General features: G+C 45.0%; 1 protein-coding gene across 1 annotated transcript; it reads left to right on the top strand.

The window, feature by feature from the left end:
* Positions 1 to 15,645: 15,645 nt before the first annotated feature.
* On the top strand, positions 15,646 to 17,466 carry LOC103015961 (interferon alpha-inducible protein 27-like protein 2). Its single transcript, XM_057543530.1, has 4 exons — positions 15,646 to 15,788; positions 15,928 to 15,957; positions 16,534 to 16,695; positions 17,246 to 17,466. The coding sequence occupies exons 1-4, from the start codon at positions 15,782 to 15,784 to the stop codon at positions 17,446 to 17,448; spliced, it is 402 nt and encodes a 133-aa protein (XP_057399513.1). The 5' UTR covers positions 15,646 to 15,781; the 3' UTR covers positions 17,449 to 17,466.
* The last annotated feature ends 9,973 nt before the right edge of the window (positions 17,467 to 27,439 follow it).

The following is a 27,439-nucleotide window of genomic DNA, read 5'->3' on the forward strand; positions in this document are numbered from 1 at the left end:
CAACAAAGAGAAGCCACTGCAATGAGAAGGCCGTGCACCACAAAGAAGAGTAGCCCCCGCTCGCCGCAACTAGAGGAAGCCCACACGCAGCAACGAAGACCCAACACAGCCATAAATAAATTAATTCCAAAAAAAAAAGACAAGAAATAACAAACGTTGGCGAGGATGTGGAGAAAAGGGAACCCTCATACGCTGTTGATGGGAATAATTCGTGCAGCCATTGTGGAAAAGTGTGGAAATTCTTCAAAAATTCAGACTAGAACCATATGATTCAGCTATCCCAATTCTGGGCATTTATTCAAATATGAAAACTCTAATTTGAAGAGATGTATGTACCCCTATGTTCATTGCAGCATTGTATCCAATAGCAAAGATATGGAAACAACCTAGGTGCCCATTAAGGGATGAATGGATAAAGAAGACATGGTGTGTATACACAATAGAATACTACTGGGCCGTAAAAATGAATGAAGTCTTGCCATTTGCAGCAACGTGGATGGACCTTGAGGGTATTATGCTAAATGAAATAAGTCAGACAGAGAAAGACAAATACCATATGATTTCACTCATATGTGGACTATAAAAAAGCAACCAACCAACAAACAAAGTGAACAAAGCAAATCAAACAAAAACAGGTACAAAGATACAGAGACCAGAGGAGTGGTTACCAGAGGAGAAGGAGGGGAGGGTGAAATGGGAAAAAGGGATTAATTGTATGGTGTTGGATGGAAAATGAATTTTGGTAGTGAGCACGCTGTAAGGTATATAGAAGTAGAAACACAATGTTGTTCACTTGAAACTTATATAATATTATAAATCAATGTCACTTTGGTAAGATAAATAAATAAATAAAGTGTCTCATCCTAAGGGGTGGCTTCTTGTTTACTTTGTACAACAGAGCACTGTGGGACTCCTTCAGTCAAAGCTAGTTTCATATGCATATAAAGATCACTTGGCAGAACTGGTAAAAAGGAGTTTCATAATTTTTCCCAGGGAGGGTGGTCTCACTGTGCAAGTGCTAGACACGAAGTCACGAGACTTTTAAAGCATCATGGTAAGTGGTAATGTAGCGAGATTACAAACACTTGAAGAAGAGCTGTCCCAATGTTGTGCAAACGAGGACTCATGGCTTGGGATTAATTTTCCAGTGACAGCATCTTTAATAGATTGAGAAAGTGGGAAAATGGGACATTACTGAATACTCAGGACCACCTGCATGGCATTGCACCTGCTCTTCAGGGAAAGGCTTTTGATAGAGGCTCCACTAACTCCGCTTTGGGGATAAACAATGTTTGACATGTAGGAAATGTAAATAAATATTCGCTGAGTGAATAAATAAACCCCACATCGATACAGGCTCCATTAACCCCACTTTAGGGCCATGAGAGTTTATCCCACAGACCGGCAGTCACCCTGGCTAATTCTCTAAGATGGCGAGAAACAGACCAAGGCAACCCTAAAATAAGTTAGTGCCCTCCCATGCAGAAGAGATGGAGGTGGATCATTCCAGCGGGGGACACAGGCCTGGCCCCACTGAGCATCAAAGGGAACGACTAATGCTGGGGGGAGGAAAGCCCTTCTCCAGAGGCCTGGGGCCCAGGTCTGGTGGCCTGTGGGCTGGATCTACCCAAGGCTGGGATGGCCAGGATGCAGTGGTTGTTCTGGATGCTGATGCTGTCTTAATGGAAGACTGTCCGGAGACTTCACTTGTCTTCAAAATTCAGAAGATCTGGACTTATTGGACCCCCCATCCCACAGGGCAGCATCTCAGATCTGACCCTTCCCTTGCACAGGACGGCAATTCTCTGAGTTGCCCAGTCCTCTCCAGCCTCTGTTGCCATTTATTATGGCATTTGGACTATAGTTTTTCTTGTATTAAGACACTTTCTCAGTACACATGTCTATCAAAAGTAGGACAAAGAAAGATGCACTGGGAGAACCCTGTGTGTCAGTGAAATAGGAGAGAGGATTTATATCATGAATTCGAGAAAGATTCCCAATTGTTTAAAATGCAAAGACCGGGACTTCCCTGGCCGCCCAGCGGTTAAGACTCCATGCTTCCACTGCAGGGGGCACAAGTTTGATCCCTGGTCAAGGGAGCTAAGATCCCGCGTGACGCATGGTGTGGCCAAAAAAATAATAATAAAAATAAAATAAGATGCAAAGACCTGGGAGGGTCCATGATCCGTCTTGCCTACTGCAGGCCTCCCCTCCCCCTCAGCCCCACACTCCCCCTTGTCTACTGAGGGAGATCTGGGCAGAGTGAGCGGTCCCTCCTCCCAAGCAAGAGGAGACCAGACCCGGCCCACATTTCAGTTCCCAGTCTCATGGGAGAAGAGAGATGGAAACTCCTAAAAGAGAATGAATCAAATGGGCAAAGACCTGAAGATGTCAAATGGCTGGTACCCAAGCCCAGCCTGTTTGAGCCCCCATTCTTCCTACAAATACATCCCAATTGCTGCCAAGGACCCAGACCTGTGCCCTCCAGGGAGTGTCAGCCACCCACCCACACCCTACGGTGCTTTTGCAATTTCAGAGTCTCGAATGGATCTCCCCAGGCTCTGAAATGAACACTAATGTCTGATTACATATTACCTTTAAAAAAGGTAGTAGGATCATAACACATACTTAAACCCCTCCAGTTGTTTCCTATGTAACTCAGAGCAAGAGCCAAAGTCCTTTCAAATGCCCACAAGGCCCTGTGCCACCTGCACACATATATACACGCAGTCTCCCTCACCCCACGCTCCCTCTGCAACTCTGACCTCATCTCAGCCCTCACTCATTCCTCTCATCATACGTGCGTCCCTGCTGTTCTTCAAACACCTCCTACCTCAGGACCTTTGCACTTACTGTCCTCACTATGAGGGAGTTGAGAGCACATTTTTCTTTTTGTTCATGGCTCTTTCCCCAGATTCTATAGCAATATCTGATACATACAAATGGTCAATAATTATTTACTGAATGAATAAACGAGTGAGTGAATGAATGAGTAGCACTAGAAGCCAGCACCAAGACGGATGTGGTAGGACTTTAAGTAGCTTAAGACCTAAGACCATAAATAATACAGCCTAGGAGCATCTCAGAACCCAAAAGCTGGATGCAGCCAGACCTCAGTGGGGTCTAGAGTTGAGAACACAGGGAGGGCTCTCTCCGTCCTCACTCTGGCTTCTTTCTGTACATTTGCTCCATTTCTCCTTACCAGTGGATCAGCTTTCTCTCCTACTCAGCCCACATGGACACAGCAAAGAACAACTCTGTAAGCAGCTACCCCATGACTCCCACGTCCTTTATTATAGACCCAGCTACTCAGTTAATGTCTCTGTATCACTTTCTTTCCAAATTTCCAGGGAAAGATCCCCAGTTGGTCCAGCTTTGCCAAGTGCCCAGCCCTGGTCTTATCAATGTGGTCTGGGAAGTGAGGTCATGTTCACGAGCATGGACTCTGGGAGCCCACCCTGTGAATGGGGAAGAGACAACATTTAATGGCATGGGTGAGAGTGGGGGAGATGTCCAAAAAAGAAGGTACTGGAAAACCTCTTCCACTGAGAGATCTCTCCTCACCCAATACAAAAGTTTGCTCCAAGAAAGGGAATTAGCCTTGCAGCTTTTTCAGTTTGAGATTCATGACAAGTTTGCTCCAGCCCTCAAAATAAATCTCCGTCTCAGCCAAGTTGGGTGCTGTACGTGTGGTACCCAGCCCACCTGCAACAGTGCTTCGGTTTGAGGTACCGCCACAAGAGGGCGCGCAAAGTCAGGAATCTAATTCTCCCAAAAACTGGTCCTCAGATCTCCACTGCAGTAGGCCCAACTAGATGAGCTGTTGGTAGTCAGTCTGCAAGGCTGGCAGAGACTGTGAGAGGGTAGCACCCAGGATCTCAGAAATCTTGGCCTGCCACCTGGCGCTGCCACATCTTCTGAAGCATGACACATCCCAGGCAAATTCAGTCACTTTATTATGACTTGGATGATTGGCTCAAACCCAGTAGAATTTCCAGAAGAGCAGCGGCAGAAGGCCTCAGCTAGAGGTAACCCTAAGGACTAAATGACAGGCAGGCAAAATGGGGGCAAAGCTCCGTACCCAAAAACATCAACAGGGGTTAGTAGTAGGAAACAGGAGACCTTTAATTTTTTTTCCACTTTGCATACTATTACATTCTAAAAGTTCTAATGAACATGGACTGCTTGTATAATTCACTTGTTACTGTACGCTTTGGGTTCTTTTCACATGGGGCTATTCTAAATAAAGCTGTTTTGGACATAGTGTACAAGTCTCCAAGTATGGACTTCATTTGTCTTCAATTCCTCTTGAGTAAATACCTGGGAGAGGAATTAAGGGATTGCATTGAATCTATAGGTCAATTTGTAGAGTACTGACAACTTAAAATTCAGTCTTCCGACCCATGAATATGGTTTATCTTTCCATTTTTTAGGTCCCCTTTCATTTCTCTCAGCAATATTTTCTAGTTTCAATGTACATGTCTTGCACATATTTTGTTAATATATCCCTGTTTTACAATTTTGACGCTATTGTATGTGTCATTTTGAAGATCCTTTGATGCTACTGAAGTGTCATTTTTACTTTTGTTTTTAGTATTTATAAATACAATTGAGTTTTGCAATATTTTAAGTTCACTTGTTGGTTCTAGCGTTTTTCTGTGTGTGGATTTCTTAGGACTTGCTACATAAACAGTCATGTTCTGCATGAAAGAGGTTTACTTCTTCCTTTTCAATCTTCATGCCTTTCTCCCCCCTCCCCCTTTTCTTCATTGCACTGGCTAGGACGTCCAAGGGCAATACTGAAGAGAAGTGGTGAAAGTGGGCATCCTTTCCTCCTCCCAATGAGAAGGGGAATGCACCCAATACAGCAGCATTAAGAATGATATTTGTTGCTGATTTTTTCATAGAAAACGTTTGTAAGATTGCAAAAGTTTCTTTTTATTTCTAAATTGCTTAGAATTTTTAATCAAAACACCTATTGAGATGAGTATGATTATTTTTTTCCCTTTATTCTGTATATGTGGTAAATTCCTTGATTAATTTTCAAATGTTGAACTAACGTTATTTGCCAGGATAAACCTCACTAGGTCATGATACAGTCTCTCTTATATATTGGTAGATTTCATTTGCTAATATTTTGTTCAGGATATTTTCATCTATTTTTAAAGAAATATTGGTCTGTAGTTTTCTATTTCTGAAATGCTTTTGTTAGATTTTGATATTGAGGCTATATTGATCTCAGGAAGTGAGTTAGAAATATTCTCTTTTCCATTTTCTGAAAGTGTTTGTGCAAAACTGGTAGCTTTTCTTCCTTTAAACATCTGATAGACTTCATCAGTGAAGCTATCTGGGCTGGGAGTTTTCTTTGTGGGAATAATTTCAGTTATGAATTAAATTAATTTAATGTATAGAGTTTTTCAGGTTTTCTATCTCTTCTTGGGTCAGTTTGTTAATTTCTCCAGGAACGTGTCCGTTTTATTTATATTGTCAAATTTATAGGCATAAAGTTGGTTATAATATTTCCTTCTTATCCTTTTAATGTTGTGATAACTATTCTTTCATTCTTGATGATGGCAGTTTCTGTTTTCTCTCATTTTTTCTTGATCAAGGAAAACTCTAGATAGAGTTTTAAAAAATGTTTTACTAAAAAAAAGTTGGGTTTGTGCATTTTTTTTCCTATTGTTTGTTTTCTATTTCATCAGTTTCTGCTATGTTTCTTTCCTTCCACTTACCTTGGATTTAATTTGCTGTTATTTTAAATCTTTTTTTCTAATATGAACATTTAAAGCTGTACAAAAAATATTTCTATGTACTAATCAGTTGCATCCCACACATTTTAGTGTTTTATCTTCATTCAGTTCAAAATATTTTCTAATTTTATTTGTGATTTTTTAAATCTGTTCCATAGATTTCTTAAAATTGTGTTGCTCTTTTCCCATATATTTGAGAAATTTCTAGATATCTTATTGTTATTGATTACTAATTTAACACCTTCATGGTCAGATAATGTGCTCTGAATGTTTTCATATTTATTTTATTCATTTATTTATTTGGTTGCACTGGGTCTTAGTTGTGGCAGGCGGGCTCCTTAGTTGCAGCACATGGGCTCCTTAGTTGTGGCATGTGAACTCTTAGTTGCAGCATGCATGTGGGATCTAGTTCCCTGACCAGGGATCGAAACTGGGCCCCCTGCATTGGGAGCTCAGTGTCTTAACCACTGCACCACCGGGGAAGTCCCAGTATGTTTTCAGTCTTTTGAAATTTATTAATATTTGCTTTATGACCCAGTATATGGTCTGTCTTGGTGAATATTCTATACGTCTTTTTATATAGTCTGACAATCTCTGTTTTTTTACATGAAGTAGTTATTTCATTGATATTTAAATAATTATCAGTATGGCTGGGTTTAAGACTACCACCTTGATTTAGTTTTCCATTTGTCCCATATATTCTTTTTTCCTTCACTCATCCTTCTCTGGCTTACTTTGGATGAATTAAGTATTATTTAGTATGTCATTTAGTTATTCAATTAATTTTTAGCTAAGCCTCTGTATTGTGTCTAGCGTTTTTTCTAGAAACTAAAAATTTATTTTAGATATCTTTGTCCACAGCTCTTTGATGACTTTAAAGCAGGGGTTGGTCAACAGTCCAAATCCAGCTCACAACCTGTTTTTGTACAGATCATGAGATAAAAATGGCTTTTATGTTTTTAAAGGATTGTCTTAAAAAAGAAGAAGAATATGCAACAGAGACCGTGTATAACCTAAAGTATTTTCTCTCTGGCCCATTAAAGAATATTTGTGAACACCTACTTAAAAATATATATATATATAGTTGTTGTTGTTGCTGTTTATCCATTGATTTCTTGTTTTTCAGCAGTAGCAAAGGCTTTTCACGTCCTACATCTTAGCCAGAAACAGAACTCCTTTTATTGTGGTTTTAATTTATGCTTCCTGGATTTGTGATGCTGCTGCACGTCTTCTCACATATGAATTGGTTATCTGAATAACCTCCTTTTGTGGATTCTTTTGAAGCCTCTTGCATGTTTTTCTATTTGATTGTTTGCCTTTTTATTGATTTGTAGGTGTAATTTATCTATTCTGGATATCAGTTATTTGTTATATGTATGGCAAATATTTTCTCCCACTGTGTGACTTGACTTGTTATTCTTCCAGTGGTGTCTTTTGTTGAATAAAAACTTTTAATTTTAGGGCTTCCCTGGTGGCGCAGTGGTTGAGAATCTGCCTGCCAATGCAGGGGACACGGGTTCGAGCCCTGGTCTGGGAAGATCCCACATGCCGCAGAACAGCTGGGCCCGTGAGCCACAGCTGCTGAGCCTGCGCGTCTGGAGCCTGTGCTCTACAACAAGAGAGGTCGTGATAATGAGAGGCCCGCGCACCGCGATGAAGAGTGGCCCCCACTTGCCGCAACTAGAGAAAGCTGTCTCACAGAAACGAAGACCCAACACAGCCAAAAATAATAAATAAATAAATAAACAATAGCAGAATACTCATTCTTTAAAAAAAAAAAAACTTTTAATTTTAATGTATTCAAATTAATAACCTATCCTATATGGTTAAGTGCTTTTTGTGTTTGGTTTAAACTATAGTCTTTTTTTTTTTTCAATTTTATTTAATTTATTTTGTTAAACAGCAGGTTCTTATTAGTTATCTATTTTATACATATTAGCATATACATGTCAATCCCAATCTCCCAATTCATCACACCACCCCCACCCCCCCTTGGTGTCCATACGTTTGTTCTCTACATCTGTGTCTCCATTTCTGCCCTGCAAACCGGTTCATCTGTACCGTTTTTCTAGGTTCCACATATATGTGTTAATATACGATATTTGTTTTTCTCTTTCTGACTTACTTCACTCTGTATGACAGTCTCTAGATCCATCCACGTCTCTACAAATGACTCAATTTCGTTCCTTTTTATGGCTGAGTAGTATTCCATTGTATATATGTACCACCTCTTCTTTATCCATTCATCTGTCAATGGGCACTTAGGTTGCTTCCATGTCCTGGCTATTGTAAATAGTGCTGCAATGAACAATGGGGTGCATGTGTCTTTTTGAATTATGGTTTTCTCAGGGTATATGCCCAGTAGTGGGATTGCTGGGTCATATGGTAGTTCTATTTTTAGTTTTTTAAGGAACCTCCATAGTGTTCTCCATAGTGGCTCTATCAATTTACATTCCCAAGAACAGTGCAAGAGGGTTCCCTTTTCTCCACACCCTCTCCAGCATTTGTTTAAACTACAGTCTTTTTAAACTATAGTCTTTATTTGAAAATTCCAGGAAATCAGAAAAGACCCAGTTGGCACTATTCAAAGGAGACTAAGAGGGTGACTGGTATACATTTGAGTTTTAGGTTATCCTTGAAAGCAGCTTTTGTAAACAGTAAGAATATTTGTGGCTTGGGTTTTTTAATTAATATTGAATTTATTGAAATAACAAATTAAAAGCTAATATTTCTGTTTTTAAGGTTAATTAAAACCTTAATATTCTATTTATAAATCTCAGAGGACCTTTACAACTTACTGATCAAATTCCCCTAAATATTTTATATTGCCTATATATTAACATAACCAAGTTTCTAAGTTTGTGTATATTATGTAACCAATTTTCTTTTTTTTTTTTTTATTTTTTTTTAATGCTATTCTTGTCTGCTTACATTCTTTTTATGTATGTATGTATGTATGTATGTATGTATGTATGTATGGCTTTGTTGGGTCTTCGTTTCTGTGCGAGGGCTTTCTCTAGTTGTGGCAAGCAGGGGCCACTCTTCATCGCGGTGTGGGGGCCACTCTTCATCGCGGTGCGCGGGCCTCTCACTATCGCGGCCTCTCGTTGCCGAGCACAGGCTCCAGACGCGCAGGCTCAGTAATTGTGGCTCACGGGCCGAGTTGCTCCGCAGCATGTGGGATCTTCCCAGACCAGGGCTCGAACCCGCGTCCCCTGCATTAGCAGGCAGATTCTCAACCACTGCGCCACCAGGGAAGCCCCCAATTTTCTTTTTAAACACTGCATTTGTCTCTAACAAGCAAAGCTATCGCATGAACTTTGGTGAATCTTATAAATTTAATAAAATAAATTTATACAATTTTGAACATTAAGTTTTCCTTATAAAATTGGTTTAAAATAGAATAATTTTCATCGTTATAATCACAAGATTAAATCTCTTGCTGAAGCACACCATTAAAATTGGGATCATAACTCTAAAATGCACATATACCAAATTCTTATGCACAAGTTAAATGTTCAATATGCACTAATTATTCTTAAAACGAATGTCCAAAATGTGAATAACATTGGTTGTATTTATTTTATTTTCTCTTTAAATAGTTCTAAACATTCCAGGTTTTTTAAGTTACTGCCTAAGATGTTAGTTTTTAACTGGGATGGTACTGCCGCCTAGGGGACATTTTGGAAAATTGATGGCATGTTTTTAATAGTTACAGTGATGGAGGGATGTTCTAGTATTTAGCCCACAGGGACCAGGGATGCCTGACATCTGAAATACACAGGACGGTAATGCACAACTAAAAGTTATCCTATAAAAATTTCAAAGGTCCCTTCACATAAGCAAAAAACTCATAAGTATCTAAGCCTAGAACTTCACCATGTTTTACATGCAAGTATTTTTTGCATAATTTTAATATAGATTGAATTTTCTAGGAATTGCAATTATCTTGCAAATCGGGGAGACATTGTACTTTGATTTGTTCTGGAATTTACCAAGAGTTATTAACCACTTCAAAAAATTGTATCATAGTAGCAATGTCACTACTTGACATGGTACTTGAATCAGTCTCTATGTGCAGCTGTCACATACATGGTGATTAGATACAGATCTATGAATGTATAGGTATATGTCTTAAGCCCTTGCTTCAAAATATCAGCTATAAAAAAAGTGTTAATGATTTTTAGTTGAATAATTATATTAACCTAAATCTAAACTTAAATGGATGCAAACAACTGATTCATTTTATCTTCTGGTATAATAGTGCTTGGTCACATACATATTGAAATATACACTTTTTAATTTTAAATAGCTTCCTTTTACTTCTCTTTCATATTACTTTTTTGGCAATGTATTGTGGGTAGCTAGATGATGTTACTTATGAATTCCATTTCAGGACAGTAGAGATCATTACAAAGTATTTTTAAATGTTTACAAAAAATACATGGCACTGGTTTAACGCTTCTGATACTGCTATGCTATACACTGGAACTGAACAATTAAGTAAGTGGACGACAGGTGGAGAGAGCAATGTTTTTCCCTATTGGAGCGGGAATTAAGATAAGAAAGGAAGAGAGGTTAGAATGACCCATGAAGTGATGGATTAGACTTGGAGATATCAGTGTGAACTCATGTTTGGCTCAACATCAGTACACATGGTTACAAGTAGAAATATGTGTGGATATGTGTACATATATGGGTTAGTATACATACCTATATTTCTTTGACCTGCAGCTGAGAGGACGTAGAGGCAATGATACCCCAGCAGCAATGAGCACACCTAGCTTGCAGATGTTGCTGTCTAATCCCATGCGCCAATAAAAGAAACCAGGGCTCCAATTCTAGGACTGGGACAAGGACTATACAAAATATTTCCTGGACCATCTTATAGTGGCAGAAAGTAATGAAGTGCTACACACACACACACACAATAGTGAGGGTATGTCAAAGAGACACAGAAATCAACTGAGAGACACCCAGTGGCCAAAGCTGGAAAAACTTGAGCAACCAAATAATTAAGGTAGTATTGGATTATGCACCAAAGTATAAAATAAATATTAATGAGTCCATACTGATATAAACAAATGATGAAATTAATAAGTAGGGGAGAAGAGACAAATCTCCCATGCATAATTCCAAATAATTTATGAAGATTTTCCATCCTCAAAGAGGTGAGGCATCAACTCCCATTCCTGAAATGTCAGCTGCAGTGATTTCCTTCCTTAGAGGATGGTATGGAAAGGAATGGGGGAAAGTAGCTTTATGGTGGAGAAACCTGACAAACACTACCTCAGCCAGGTGATCAAGCTCAACATTGTCAACGGAAATAATCAAGAAACAGTCTATAATAGGAACAGAAAAGAGTTTTATTCAAGCCAAACTAAGGACTATAGTGTGGGAAATACAGATTCAAGAAACACTTGAATTGTGTTCTGCCAGACTACAAAATGGGGAAGGCCTATCTAGGCAAAAAGCACAAAGTTACATAAGCTGTTTGTCAAGAATTAGGATTGGGATGGACCTAGAGTCTGTCATACACAGTGAAGTAAGTCAGAAAGAGAAAAACAAACACCGTATGCTAACACATATATATGGAATCTAAAAAAAAAAAAAAAAAAAATGGTCATGAAGAACCTAGGGGCAAGACAGGAATAAAGACACAGACCTACTAGAGAATGGACTTGAGGACACGGGGAGGGGGAAGGGTAAGCTGGGACAAAGTGAGAGAGTGGCATGGACATATATACACTACCAAATGTAAAATAGATAGCTAGTGGGAAGCAGCCGCATAGCACAGGGAGATCAGCTCGGTGCTTTGTGACCACCTAGAGGGGTGGGGTAGGGAGGGTGGGAGGGAGGGAGACACAAGAGGGAAGAGATATGGGGATATATGTATATGTATAGCTGATTCACTTTGTTTTAAAGCAGAACCTAACACACTATTGTAAAGCAATTATACTCCAATAAAGATGTTAAAAAAAAAAAAAAAAGAATTAGGATTGGAACTGGCAAGAAGTAAGGGTGTTTCTTAAGCAAGAATTGGTTGGGGTCCAAAATGGTTGCATAGTTACCAGGGGAGACCTTGAGACCATAAGGTGGCAGCTGGTAGCTGCTAGCAGATACTGTTTTGAGAATGGCTGGTGGTGTCCTTGAGTTTGATACACTTCAGAAAATTCAAGTTCTCAGTGATGCAGGAATGTGTCTGAAACCACATCCACAATGGCCAGCCAGATCCATTTTGGATGCCTGAACCACAGTTTAACATCTTGTCAGAACAAAGACCAAACATGAAACATGACAGGGGTACATTCCTTCAAGGTTTCAAAAGAGACAGTCTAGCACATACACATGACCTTGGTGTCTAGTGAGGGAATCTCATCTTCAAAGGAGTACTAGCATTGATGTTACGGGAAGTGGGTAGGCATCTATCCATATCTTCAAAGTGGACATTCTAAACAATGTGGTAACTGCATTCTTTTTGTTGTTGTGGTTCAGGCAGATGTACAATGGATATTTGACAGGCCATAAGACAGGCCATCCTAGTTATCATTGTAAAGTTCAAGCCAAATCACATATAGGCCAAAATGCCTTCCCCATACCTCAATATGTGAAAATGTCTTCCATCAACATCAACAGTTATAAGTCAAGTTGATAGCATGTACCTTTGATATGCTGTGATGAGAATGGCAATTTACCTCTGTGACCTTCCTCCCCAAAACTCATAACTGTCATCTAATCATGAGAGGGAAAATTCAGACAAATCCCAGTGAGGTAACATTCTCCAAGATACCTGACCAGTACTCCTCAAAATTATTAAGGTCATCAAAAGAAAGGAAAGCATGAGAAATCGTCACAGCCAAGAAGAACCTAAGTAGACATGATGACTAAATGTCATGTGTTATCCCGGATAGGATCCTGGAACAGAAGGACATTAGGTTAAAAATAAGGAAATCTGAATAAAGTATGACTTTGATAATAACATGCCAACATTGGTTCATTAATTGTAGCAAATGTACCCTATAATATAAGATGTTAATAACAGGGGAACCTTGGGTGCAGGGTATATTTGAACTCTCTGTACTATCTTTGCAATTTTTCCTTAAATCTAAAACTTTCTTTAAAAATAAAGTTTATTTAAAAATATGTAGTCCTTGTACAAAGACAACTACAAAACTTTATGCAGGGATATGGAAAAAGAATAAGTAGAAAGACTTATCATATACCTCCATAAAAAATTGCTTTTGCAAAAATGTTTCTCCCGGAATATTTATTCAAAAATTTAGCTCAATTTCAATCAAAATAGCAAAAAAAAATTTTTTGAAATTGAAAAAATATTTATAAATTTCATCTGAAGAACTAATAGGAAGGAAGAGCCAGAAGATTTTTTTAAACCTAAATGAAAATGAGCACAGATATTAAATCAAATATTAAATTTATAAACATTAAAACAGTGTGATCTTGTTGCCAGAAAAGATAGGTCTTTGGAACAGAATAGAATATTCCAAAACAGGTATACTGGCATATATACAAGTATATGAATATTGACTATAAGGTTGGAATTTCAAATCAAAGAGGAAAGAGAAGATGATTTAATAAATAGTGTTGGAATTTAATAAATGGTGTTTATATCTGAGCTGGTTGGCTAAGACATACATAGATATGTAAAGCACCTTATATGTACCAAACTAGATTCCATATGGATTAAAAAATTAATTTTAAAAAGTGAAAAAAAAAAACAAAATACAGGTGATGATGTATCTGATAGCTAGCAGAAATAGCCTTTTTAGGCACACAAAGGAAAAAATAATAAAGTAAAATATTGGCATATTTGCATAAATATTAAAAACTTTTCTGTGTTAAAAAAAAGTCCCCCTACCCCCTCAAAAAAAAAAAGTGATGAACTGGAAACAAAACTTTGCAACGCCTATGAGAAAGGATTAAAATAGTTAAATATAAATAAATTCCTATATATCTGTAAGGAAAAAAAAGTAACACTTCAATGGAAGAAGAATACTAGAATACTACAAGAATACTAGAAGATAATTCACAAAATAAAACCGCATAAGCCTTAGTAACTTAAAAATGGTTTAGCCTGATTAGAAGTAAAAAAGAAATGTAAATTAAAATGTCATCATCTTTCACCTTTCATCAGCAAAGGTTTTTTTTTATTTTAATGACAAAGCTAATTGTTGGTTAGGAGTAGAGAAAAATAGATCCTCTCACATACTTTTGGGGGGAGTGTGAACTGGTGCAATATTTTTGGAGGACAACCTAACAATAAAGTATCAAGTGCCATAAGAAATGTACAGTTACTGACCCAGCAATTCTTCCTCTAGGGCTATATTATCAGAAAATACTTGTGAACCATGATGTAAGCACTTCAAGCCAGGATAACTTATAGAGCAAAAATAAGAATTTAAACCCTTAAAAAGGGGGAACTTCCCTGGTGGTCCAGTGGTTAAGACCTGGCACTTCCAATGCAGGGGGCACCAGTTGGATCCCTGGTAGGGGAACTAAGATCCCACATGCTGCGCTGCGAAGCCAAAACAAAAAGGGGCGGGGGGGGGGCGCGGACTGATACATTGAACTATAGTTTATCCCCAGGACAGAATGTTTGATGACAAGCAAAAATCGTGTTGAAATTATACAAAAGGACAAATGTTTAGGGACGGAAAACTGATCATAGGCCGCTACGGCCGGCCGGAGCTCAGGGAGGGGTTGATGAGGAAGAGGCATGAGAGAATTGGGGGATGGGGATAGATGGGTGATGAAAACGTTCTGTATCTGAGCCGGTGTTTCACGACTGTGAAAGTTTGTCCAAACTACTAGAAAAGTACACTCAAAAGTTGAGCTTTGGGGCTTCCCTGGTGGCGCAGTGGTTGAGAATCTGCCTGCTAATGCAGGGGACACGGGTTCGAGCCCTGGTCTGGGAAGATCCCACATGCCACGGAGCAGCTGGGCCCGTGAGCCACAATTGCTGAGCCTGCGCGTCTGGAGCCTGTGCCCCGCGACGGGAGGGGCCGCGATAGAGAAAGGCCTGCGCACCGCGATGAAGAGCGGTCCCCGCACCGCGATGAAGAGTGGCCCCCGCTTGCCGCAACTGGAGAAAGCCCTCGCACGAACCGAAGACCCAACACAGCCAAAAATAAATAAATAAATAAATAAATAAATAAATAAGAAAATCCTTTAAAAAAAAAAAAAAAGTTGAGCTTTGGGACTTCCCTGGCGGTCCAATGGTTACGACTCCACCCTTCCATTGCAGGGGGTATGGGCTCCAGCCCTGGTCCAGGGAGCGCAGGGCGGCCAAAAAAAAAAAAAAAAAAGTTGAGTTTTACTCTGTGTAAATTATACCTCAATAAATTTAACTTTAAAAAAAAATCCTGTTGAAGAATATTAAACAGCCTGGGGAAGCAAAAACGGCCGATTAAATAAAATGAGTAATTTACAAAGTAGTGTGCAAGTGTGACTGGATCTTGGAGGTGAGGTTACACATTCAGAGAGTGACGGAGATGGGGCGGTCCTGGCGAAATAGCCTGGAAATGCACCAAAATCTACCAGTGTCTCCCTCTGGAAGTGAAATTAAATTTTCTCCTACGTTCTGTTTTTTGTTTTGTTTTGTTTTGTTTTGTTGTTTTGTTTTGTAGCGAACAACTCTTCTGTCATCAGGGGGCAAAATGTTACAACTTGGAACCCCGGTCCACTTGCAACGGCTTTCAGGTGCTTTAGGGGTCTTTCCCTTTTGGTGGAGCCACCAAACAAGAGAGAACCACCCGCGGGGAGCCAGCAGAGGCGGCGCCGGGAGGAGAAGGACTAGGGAGGTGAAGGTGGGAGGCGGGTAAGACCGGCGAGTAGGGGTGGGAAGCGGGATGGGGGGCGGGCGAACGGGCGCGCAGAACGTGCGTTCCTGCGTTTTGCTGGGGTCAAGATGCCGCGAGGGGCCGGCCGCGTCCCTAGTGGTTCTCCAGGAAATAACAGCATCTCGTGCAGCTTAGTCATTTCCTGAGCTCAGCTGCAGCGAGGAGGGCGTCACCATGATAAGTAAGTTTCTCTTCCCCATCTGGCTGGTGGCCTGGGCAGGGGGCGGGCCTCCCAGACCCCAACCCACGGAGGGCCAGAGGACTCGCTTCTTTCCCTCACTCCCTCAATCAACTCTCTCTCTTTCTCTCTCTCTCTCAAGAACAGGCAGCTGCTGCTGCGATAGGAGGAGGTGACTTTCCTGGATCCCCGCATCGCCGGGCCTTCAGCTGGCCTGGGTCCCAGGATGGGAGGGAGGCCTTAGAGAGGTGGCGCTGCCGGGGGTGTGAGAGCTGCCTCACCAGACCCCCTCCACTCCCGGAGCCGCGCGGGTGAATCTTAGGGGCCGAGAGCAGTACTCGCTCGGAAAAGGTCACCGCGATCCCCGACGTAGCTGCAACTCTAGTCCTTATATGTAATGAGCATGTAGAGAAGATTTCATTTGAAACGGGGTTTGCTGCTAAAAACAGCAGTGGTTTATTGGTTTATTTCACCTCTACATTTACACAGACACAAACCTGAAGCCCAGGGAGGGGTAGTGACTTCCCCGTAGTCACCCAGCAAATTAGAGACCCAACCAGGGGCCTACTCTAACCTACTGTCCCAAGCTGGCTCCACACCCCCATCTTCTTCCTTACCTTGGGACCCCTCTCCAAGCGGCTGTCTCCCGTCTGCTCCGAGCAGACAGTCCCCAGAAACTGTCAAGGAATTCCTAAGGGAGTCCACTCCCCTGAGCCCACGCCCCGACCCAGCTCCTCTCCCCCTACAGCCCTGGCTGTGGGGGCTGTGCCCGTGGTGCTGGGCGCCGTGGGCTTCACCGGGGCAGGAATCGCCGCCTCCTCCTTAGCGGCCAAGATGATGTCAGCGGCCGCCATGGCCAATGGGGGCGGAGTTGCCGCCGGCAGCCTCGTGGCCACTCTCCAGTCCGTGGGTAAGTGTCCGGGCAGGATGGGGGCAGGAGCAAGGAGAGGGCGGGGAGGGTCAGACCAGCACAAGGTTCAGCCCAGCGGCTAACCCTGAGGGAGGACCTGTCTGCCCTCTCCAGTTTCGTGGTCCTCAGTGTCCCTGGTCCTTTGTCTCTCCCTCACTGTCTTCTCTGAGTCCTGGGTGACGTTTGGGGGCAGGAGGGAAGTGGAGCGGTGAGGGGGTTCTGGAAAAGAGAAGAAGGGAAGGAGCCCAGGATATGTGATAGCTGGGCTCTGGGTCTAGCCCTACCCAAATCTGACACCTGGGTGGCCTAAGCACGTCCCCTCCCCTCTCTAGGCCTCAGTGGGACCTGTAGCTCTTGGGGTCTGTGGTTGGCTCTCCCTCTGTCTCTCACTTCCCATGAATTCACCCCCTTCCTCTGTCCAAAGCAGAGCCCTGGGGGATTCAGGACCCAGGGGAGGCATCCAGGTGGGATCTCTGGGCCTCAGGCCTCCTGAGGGGCCCCCGCCACCGGCCACTGCACCCTTCCTGTGCTCACCCTCTGTCTCCCACAGGGGCAGCTGGACTCTCCACGTCATCCAACATCCTCCTGGGCTCCGTTGGATCAGCTTTTGGGGCTTTGCTTGGAGGTGCAAAAAAGGCACCTCCTTCCTCTCCTCCAGCTGGACCCAGAGCTGAAGGGGACCAGCCAGGAGAAAATGTACCCCAAGTCGAACCTCCAAAACTCCCACTCAGTTCAGAGAAGCATGAGAAATAAAGATCATCTGCAGATGCACCTTCCTGTCTTTGTTCCTTGCGGTCCTGGGGGGTTGTGAGTTGTGAATTGGAAGTTTCGAGTGCTCCCCATTCTCCCAACCTGCCTTGTGGTAGAGGGGCAGAGGGAGGTGGCAGGTTGATCAAGCACAGAATCACTTGGCAAGAGGCTCTGGTTGGTCCCCATCCTACAGGGGATGGGCTGTATAACCCAGGGCCATTTGTGCACCATCGGTGGGTCTCAGTTTACCCCTCACTCAGTGATGGGGTTGACAAAGCTTCCTAGGGAGGCAGAGGTGAGGGGTAGCCAGGATGCACATCGAGCCACTGACCCCAGAGCCCTCTGCCCTTCCTCATTAATGCGCACCAGACATCCAGAGGTGAGCGGGACCCTATTCAAAGTGCTGTGGGGAGGCTGACATGCAGACCACCAGGGCAAGGACAGGACAGCATGCCAGTGTTACAGTGGGGCTCTGGGCACCTCGAGAGGAGGAGGTGGAATCAGGAATGGTCACTACGCTGTGTCTGGAAAATCGAAAGGCAACTGGCATTCACCAGTTCCTTCGCTGCCGACAGGCGTTCTTGGTGTCCCCTGAGACTCCATTCACCTTCAGAGTGAGGTCTCACTTCCTTCCAGAGTGGCCTCATTTTCTGGAGTCTTTCTAAAGGATGAGATATCAGTTCTAACTCTTCTGCTTACACCCCCAATAGATAGTCTTGAGGAGGCGTCCAGGGTGCAGGCGCTGCATTCTGTAGGCCACTCGCCAACCTATCAAGAAGGAAGAGCTGCTTAGGATACAGGAAGCTGGAGAGAGCGTTACTCCCACCCGACAATAAGAAAAAGCCAGAATACCTACAAAAGCATAACTTTCCTTGAACCCCTAAGAGAGCTGAAGAGGCAGGGCCACCAGATGGCCTGAATTCTCAGGGAAGTCAGGTGCCTCCAAGGAGAGCACTGAGCCACCTGGGGCAGAGCACAGGAGGCAGGTGCGGCCAGAGCAGGCAGTGCAAATTCAGCTAAAAACCTTAACTGATCGTTCAAGGGCAAGGATGGGCTACCATGAGCGCAGGGAACTCTGGGAGCTACAGTCACAAGGATGGATGCTTCAGGCCAAACTTAAGGTTTCTCTCCAAGGACCCACTGGGTGCTCCCAAGGAAGACTGGAGTCAGGAGAAACTACCCTCACTGAGGCAAGACTGGCGGAGGGGAGCTGCAGCCCTACCCCCTAGGGAACAGAAGCCTCATGCTGCTGGGGGAAGGGCAGTAAACTCTGCAGCCCGCAGAGCACAGGTGAAGATCAGTGTAGATGGGGGAAAAAAAGAGAAAAAAACCCTCTACCTCTGAATTTGGGGTGTTAAACTTTCCGGGGCTCAGACAGTAAGGATCGGCCCACCACTAGGGAAGCAGGGGGAGGGGAACGCTTCTGAGAAAATCCCGCCCCCAGGCCCAGGCCCACAGCGCCTGCGCAGACTGAGGCCGGGTGGGACCATAGAGAACCCTTTTGCCCTTGCCGCCAGGCTGGCTAGTAACAAGCAACAGATGTCTACACTGCGGGTGGAGCAGGCGTGCAGAGACCCTCTCCAAGATGCACAGACCAAACGGAAGTCTTTAGCCAAGGGTTGAGCAGACATAGAAAAATCAGCCTCCACCGCAAGCCCAGGGAACCCTGATTTGAATCTGATGGATCACAGACAGCAGCCATAGCAACAACAAAATCCAAACCCAGATGAACTCCTGATAAGATCGACCTCCCATGTGCAGGTCCTGGCATAAATACCGTTCACCTCTGTCTCTACTGAACTGGGGCAACAGACACTGTCGGAGCCTTGCCCATGTCCCCCCGCCATGTGTCTCCCAGCGTCCGCCTGCTGTTCCCCGCTGCCAGGCCCCGCCCCTGAGGCCTGCAAGGCTGGCTGGAGGTGTCAGGTGTTGGTTCCCCCCAGAATAGCCCTCAGCCAGTGATGGATTTTAGTTGGCGGATAAACCCCCAGAGGTCTCCAGCAGGAGTCAGCCTCAGTTGCCCCCAGTGCAAACTCACGAATGGGCCATTTCTCAGCTGCCTGTCTTTCCCTGTCACCCCCCATTTCCCTGTTGGTGCTCTCTGGGGTCACGTCCCAAATTAACTACTTGCACTCAAATCCTTGTCTTGGGGTCTCAGCCTAAGACAGCTTCCTGCCTTCTGCTCAAGCCCCACTCAGGAGCCCAGGGGTCTGACCCCAGACAGCCACAGTGCTCTCAGATTATTCCTGAAACCTGCCTATTTTCAGGCTTCACCCACCTCCTTCCATCAGGATGAGGCACACACAGGAGGCTCCACAGTCTGTCTCATGGTGACCCACCAGGTCAGGACCCCAGACGGGCCCAGATCTGTTGGAATCCCAGCAGAGAACACAGCTCAGCTTTGGGGCTGGTCCCCAGCTGGCCTACCCTGCACAAAGCCACAAGCCAAGGGCCTTGAGGGAGATCACTCAAACCAGTGGACAATCCCTAAGTCTCTGCAATTTGTCAGGGAAAGCCTGGCACGATTTCAGTTTGAAAAACGTGCCTTCTTAGTTTCCTTTTCTGCTGGAAAATCCCTGTTACCAAAGACACTGATGCCAAAAAATCTTGACTCTCTGTGCACCGATGCCGAAACGAAATACGGAGACGGAGTTTTGGAGGAATGAGGAAAATGGCTTTAATCGCTGCCTGGCAAAGGGGGTAACATAACAGGCTAGCACCTCAAGAACTGTGCCCCCTTCCCTGGGGAATAGGGAAAGGTTATATAGCCCGGGGCTCGTGGTCTGGGGTAAGAAGGCTCAAAGTAATGAAGGTCTTGCATTCCTTTTCTTCTGCAAATTCATGGCCAGAGCTGGTGTCAGCTCAGCAACCGGGTCTGGTGTCCCTGAAGTTATCGGCCCCGACCTTCCTTCTTTCTTTTTTCTTTAAATAAATAACTAAATGTATTTATTTATTTATTTTTGGCTGCATTGGGTCTTCGTTGCTGCGTGCGGGCTTTCTCTAGTTGCCATGAGCGGGGGCTACCCTTCGTTGTGGTGCACAGGCTTCTCATTGCGGTGGCTTCTCTTGTTGCGGAGCAGGGGCTCTAGGCGTGCGGGCTTCAGTAGTTGTGGCACGTGGGCTCAGTAGTTGTGGCGCACGGGCTTAGTTGCTCTGCGGCATGTGGGATCTTCCCGGACCAGGGCTCTAACCCGTGTCCCCTGCGTTGGCAGGCGGATTCTTAACCACTGCGCCACCAGGGAAGCCCCATGACCTTCTTTGTGAAATGAAGAGTGCTATGAGGGAGTGTAGGGGGGGGGGGGAGAAGAAATGCCAGGTGCAAAGGGTAATTCGTATGGAGTCAGAGAGTAATCAGCTTTGTGAAGGACACGTCTAGCTACAAGTGTGTGTTAGTAGTAACAGCTAAAGAATAACCAAGATTGCTTAACTCTTTCAGGCCTGTTTATGCTGTTTCCCAAGCCTGTTCACTGTTTCCTTATTTTCCTTGTCAGAAAAGCCTCTTTTCTATTTCTGCTGCAACAACATTCGAAGAGAGTCTGGCCAGGGCTGGCTGGACAAGAGTTGTAATTGTTGAACTACTCTATCCCCCACCCCAAATCTCATCAATTTGAAATTGATTCATTATGAAAATGATTTTGTCTCCCTGAACACAGGCCGACTGCTTGAGAAGGCAGCTGGGACAGAGCTGGTGGGCAGCGAGCCAGGTAAAGACTCCAAATCTTCTGGAAATAACCCGCAAAGTAAATGCGAGTTATGGAAAGATGCCCGTCTTCAACAGCAGCAGGAATTAGGGACTTTGGATCATCTCTTATAGGTTCTCTCAACAATGTCTATGAAAACAGGGGTAACAGTGTTGCCTTTCTTGAAATCGTGTGTGGATTTTATGTGGTGAGTCACGGGCAGTGTCTTAACCAGAGTCAATATTTTTAATGTTATTTACTTTGATCCTCTTGTCCCAGGGCTTTTAGAATTGCTCTGTGGGTATTTAGGGTGCCCCAAAGTTGTCCCGGAAGTTGCTGTGGGGACTCAGGAGGACAGACGGTGGGGCTCCTAGGAAACAGAAGCCCTTTCCTCCCTCCCCCAGCCCAGGTGCTATGGACGTCCTGACACCTTGGTCTACATCTCTCCTGGGCCCGCTGCACTCCCTCCACCTCTGTTTTCCACAGTCTCAGACCAGCCATGCGGCCACCTTGGTCCCTCGAGTCTTTCAGGGGGTGGGTAAGCCAGTGGTGAAGCTGCACTTCTGTCAGAGGGTGAGTGCCCCAGGGCCGAGGGTGAAAGGCGGGAGAGGGCCAGAGACGCGGGGGGTTAGTCTGCTTCCCATTTATGTCTGAGGTCTTCACAGATGTCCCATGACAGGCTCTGCCACAGGAGTGGCTCTTGTCAACTTCGGGACCGTATGTGGTCTGGATGAACCTTTCATTGGGCATCCCTTTCCCAGGTATCAGAATATGAGCATTGCTTTTCTTGGGCTGGTAAGATTCCCAAGAAGAATCTTCCTCCTTCTGTTGTGGATGTTAGAACCTGGCTGCAGCGTTCTGGTGCCTATCAATGAAGAAGACTGAGGGTCTCAGCGCTTGTATGGAGACTGTCATTCTTAGTATGCAGCTCCTGGCTCCTGGTGCCTCCTGGCCCAGAGACCCAACCTCACCAAAACTAAACCTCCAGGCGTCTGCTGGAGGGAGCTACCTGGGGGTCTGCCTGCTTCCTAAATAGACGTCCAGCCAGCCCTCTTGCTGCCAGTCTACCTTAATGCCAACCCCCAGTAGCCACTCCAATGACTGAGGTTCTGGTGGTCCTAAGGGCAAAGTTGCCTCTTTCTCCCCTTCCCCACTGACACCTTAAGATTCAGCTTTCTTGGGACTGCTAAGTGGAACCCCATGTCCATGTGATTTCTGGCTTCTAAATTGTGTTACTCTCATCTTCTCTTCCTGTCTCTTTGTTGATGTGGATTTAAGCCTTTCTTTAGTCCTTTACTGTTATTTTAGTGGGATTTTGAGAAGCAGGTGAAAGCAACTCTCTTTGTTGGATTGATTCTTCTGTTGCTTGCAATCAAAAGATCCCCCCATGTTCATGAAAAGCTACGTTTGCTTGTTGTAAAAGACGCCCTCTTGGCTTAAACAAGAGAAGTTTCTTTCTCTGTTACTTGGTTGTGTAAGTGTCTCAGTTGGAGTGGTGGCTCTGCTCAGGGAGGCCCAGGCTCCTGCAGTCTTGTTGCTCTGCTTCCTTAAGGTGCTGCTGTCATCTGCAGGGTGGAAGATGGTCACTCCCCCACCTGCAGCAGAGCCCATGGGAAAGAGCCAAGGGGCAAGGCAGACTCACCCACTCCCCTTAAGTGCATACCCGGAGAGTTGCATACTTCAGTTCCACTCACATCCCACTGGCCAGAACCCAGTCTGGTGAGCACACCTTCCCGCAAGAGGACTGGGAATGCAATCCTTGGCTGGGAATCATGCACCTGGCCAAAAATCAGGGCTCTCTTCCTATGCACCAGAAGGAAAGAGTAGGCATCGGGTGACTGCTAGCAGCCTCTGCCACTCTGATGAGGACAGGAATCTATCCTAGATCCCCACAGTGAGAATTTGCCTCTGCCTCCCCGTGTCCTACTGAAACTGCACAACTCAGACGGGACTCAAATCCAGCTAAAACTGAGATTGGGACTTGGACCCACGGGCTGGGACTCTAACCCACACGATCTTAATTAAGATCGCACACCCGGTCTCAGGACTTAATGAAGCTCAGGTTCTTTATGTTTCAGCACAGAAGGAATTCAGCGAGAGGCAAAGTGATAGGCAAGAAGTGGATTTATTTAGAGAGAGACACATTCCATAGACAGAATGCGGTCTGTCTCAAAAGGCAAGAGCAGCCCTGGGGGAAACATACCCCACAGACAGAGTGTGGGCCATCTCAGAAGGCGAGAGGTCCTGAAATATGGGGTGGTTAGTTTTTATGGGCTGGGTAATCTCATAGGCTAATGAGTGGGAGAATTGCTCTAACTGTATTCCAACTCTTTTGAGGATTATTCCAACTATTTTGGCCACTGCCCACTATTTGCCCTTTTAGGGCCTCAGAACTGTCATGGTGCCTGTATGTGTGTCACTTAGCATGCTGATGTATCACAGTGAGCATATAATGAGGCTCAAGGTCTACTGGAAGTCGAATCTTCCACCCTTTTGGACCTAGTAGGTGTTGGGGAAGTTAACAGGCTTGTTCAGGCTTCAGAGGCCATAATAGGCCTTTGACTAAAAGAAGACCCTGAAAGGAACTACATGCCGAACTGCTGGACTACGTGCAGGTCAACAGAAACAGCATTAACAAGTCTTCAGAACCAACAGATAAGAAAGGAAGGAAGTCATGAAGCTTCCTGGGTCTAGGGAATCTGGCCAGTTCCCAAGGATCAGTGAACATTCTGAGACTTACGACTAGAGAGCAAAACATTTCTGATAATAGCCAGAGCTGCATATTTCCACAAAAGCTGGTGATTATCAGCTTGCGGCTTGGCATTAAAAGCAGGACTCCAGGGCTTCCCTGGTGGTGCAGTGGTTAAGAATCCGCCTGCCAATGCAGGGGACACGGGTTCGAGCCCTGGTCCGGGAAGATCCCACATGCCGCGGAGCACCTAAGCCCACGAGCCACAACTACTGAGCCTGCTCTCTAGAGCCCACGAGCCACAACTACTGAGCCCACGAGCCACAATTACTGAGCCCACGAGCCACAACTACTGAGCCCGCGTGCCATGATTACTGAAGCCTGTGCGCCTAGAGCCCATGCTCTGCAATAAGAGAAGCCACCGCAATGGGAAGCCCATGCACCGCAATGAAGTATAGCCCCTGCTCATTGCAACTAGAGAAAGCCTGTGCACAGCAAGGAAAGCCCAACGCAGCCAAAAATAAATAATTTAAATTTACTTAAAAAAAAAAAAAAAAAAACAGGAGTCCTTTGAGCAGTACTCTGAAGTCTCACCCATGGGGTGGATGCACTGCTCGGGACCTTCCAACTGGGACTCCAGATCGCTGTTCCAGGGACTTCCCAGTGTTGCTTGGATCTGGATGTAGGTGTTTCCCCACTTTGGTGATGTATATACATTTATTTCTTGCTATGTTGCTTGTCCTTATGCTGTAACTTCCTACTTCCAATTGGGACTCTGGATTGTTATTCAAGGGACTTCCCAGCCTTGCTTGGATCTAGATGTAGCTGTTTCCCCAATTTGGTGATTGTAAATACATTTATTTCTTACTATTTTGCTTATCTTCGTGCTACGATTTATAACTAACCTAATAGACTTTCTTATCTCTTACTTAATTAAGTGTAGAGTGGTTATTTTGCCAACAATCCTCCGAACCTGAAACCTGAGAATAAGTCTCTCAGCAAAACAGTTTGTGTTGTATCCTCCACGGCTGTGTCATTCTTTTAAAGGCTGTGCCCTGCCCCCTTCCTCCTGTTTCACTACCGCACGCTGGGCCCCTGTGTGCAGGGACATGGTGAGCAGTGGATGTGCCCGGCTTCCGACCCTGGGGACTCCTGAGAGCAGGCAGGGACCCCTGGATCCACAGGGGCAGGGTGGGAGCCAGCTGAAGCCAGAAGTTTCAGGAATGCTGGGGTGGCCAGAGTATGTTCGGCCAGCTCCTGAGTGAACAACCTCAGCTGGGTAGAGAGAGGGGAATCAAAGCTGTATTAGTTTCCAGTCCTGCGTAATAAATTACCACACATTTAGCAGCTTAAAATAACACGCATTTATCATCTAATTGTTGTCAGCCCGAAGTTCAGATGGTCTTGACCTTCCAGGAGGGTGGTCTCCATCCTTCCAGATCCAAATCAGAGCAAGTGCCCTTCTTGTGGGAGACTCAGACTTGTAGTTAAGGCAGGGGCTTTTGCCCTTAGCTCCAGGAGGAATTTGGAGGCTCTAATGAAGGACTTGAAGTTAGAGCATTATTTTGGGAATGTGTGCATTTTGGGGGGAAACGTTCACAGCTTTTCTTAGAGTCTCCAAGACATCAAAAAAATGGGGGAAAGAAAAAGAATCAAGTGTTGAATTAATTAGTACCCTAAGGAGTTTTCTCCTATGGTTGGGTACAACTATGCTTCACTGACCCCACTAGGAGCCTCTTGAGGACATGGATGAGTTAATTTTTAAAAGGTCCATAAAACCAGACTCACAAGTTTGGTTCTTGTTGGAAACTGAGATCCTGTCAGGCTGTTGATAGCATCTAGGACAGGGTGTGCAGGGGTGTAGTGTTAGGGGAACCACGGACCAAAACTGCCCACCCTGGCCAGGCAAGATAGTAGCCACTTGCAAGAGTTATCTTACAACAGGAGGTCCTGGTAAGGAACACAGAACTAACAAGATATCACTAACCAGAAGAATTCGGGAAAGGTCAAAAGGAGAGAGGATTCGCCCATCCATGTGTCCTGCCAACCTCCCAGAATCCTTCTCACTGGAATCCATCTTGGCTGAGCAATGCACGCGCCACCAGGAAGGACCCTGAGTCAGAATGATTGGCCAGAGACAATCCAGAAGCTAACCCCATTACCATAAAACCTGAGACTGCGAGCCACGTGGCAGAGTAGTTCTCCTGAGTTCCCTTACCCTGTTGCTCTCCACCCGGGTGCCCCTTCCCAATCAAGTTTCTTGCTTTGCCAGCACCTGTGTCTCCTTGGACAATTCATTTCCAAGTGTTAGACAAGAGCCCACTCTCGGGACCTGGAAGGGGTCCCCCTTCTTGCAAAATAGGATCTGTGATAGGGTCATGGTCATATTGAAAACCCTTCAGTGTTTCTCCAAAACCCTCAGGATAGAATCCAAGCTCCCCTTCCCCAATATGCTTGTTATGGTCTGAATGTTTGTGTCCCCCCAGAATTCAGAAGTTGAAATATTAACCCCCAAAGTGATGGTATAAGGAGGAGGAAACATTGGGAAGTGCTTAGATCATGAGGGTGGAGCCCTCATGAATGGGATTAGTGTCCTTCTAATAGAGGCCACAAAGAGCTCTCTTTCCCCTTCCATCATGTGAGGACACAGTGAAAAGACAGCCACCTAGGAACCTAAATCTGCTGCAGCCATGATCTCTGACTTCTCAGCCTCCAATACTGTGAGGAATAAATTTCTGTTGTTTATAAGCCACCCATTTTATGGTATTTTTGTTATAGCAGCCTGAACGGACTAAGACACTGCTGTTATGTGCCTTCCCTCTGGGCACCCCCAAAGCCCTGGGCTGGCCTTTGGTGTCATCAGAGGGCAATATCAATGGCTGTCTGCCTGTTGGTCCACCCACCCAGCAGACCAAGAGTGCTACCTAGGAAAGGCCAAGTTCCCTAGCACACAGCCCAGTGCCTGACCCACAGCACACGCTCAAACAGTTTGTGGAAAGGAGGAGTGAATCAACATGTAAGCGAATTTTCTGATGTTCTGGGATAGATCCCATCCTGGTGATGAGAAGTTTCTACAAGACCTTGTACTGGGGGGAGAAGGATATTTAGGGACCATGGCCCTGAAGCAGAAAGATCAGAGCCCTTGACAAACTAGATTTTCTTTCTAGCTGTTGGGGGAAAAAGGCCAGGGCACTGGACTTTGACTTTGGGAGGAAGCAGTGACATCCTGGGGCTGTTGCTTTCTGAGCCTCAGCCAGGCCACTTAGGAAATAGCCATTGCAATGCAGAGGGTGGGAGTGGGGTGCGTGCAAATGAGGCTCCAAACAGGATGCTACCTCCCCTTCCATTCCTGACTCTGCACAGGAACTGAGCCAAAACACCCACCCTGGCTGGGACCTTTGAGGTCTTTCAGACCAACTCCCCATATAGAGAGGGCCGAATGCAGGCCCAGAGCGGAGGTGACCCACACGGGGTCACACACAGAGTCAGAAGCTGGGCAAGGGCAGGTTCCAGGCTTCACGGTTTGACTCAGTCCATCTCTGGGCACCCCGACACCATGTCGCTCTAAGAGAAGTGAGCCTTCCCCCACCCCGACTTCAGGCAAACAAGAAGGAAGGGATCCGGA

The sequence above is a fragment of the Balaenoptera acutorostrata genome, chromosome 3 (genome assembly GCF_949987535.1).
Source record: "Balaenoptera acutorostrata chromosome 3, mBalAcu1.1, whole genome shotgun sequence".
Taxonomy (NCBI): Eukaryota; Metazoa; Chordata; class Mammalia; order Artiodactyla; family Balaenopteridae; genus Balaenoptera; species Balaenoptera acutorostrata.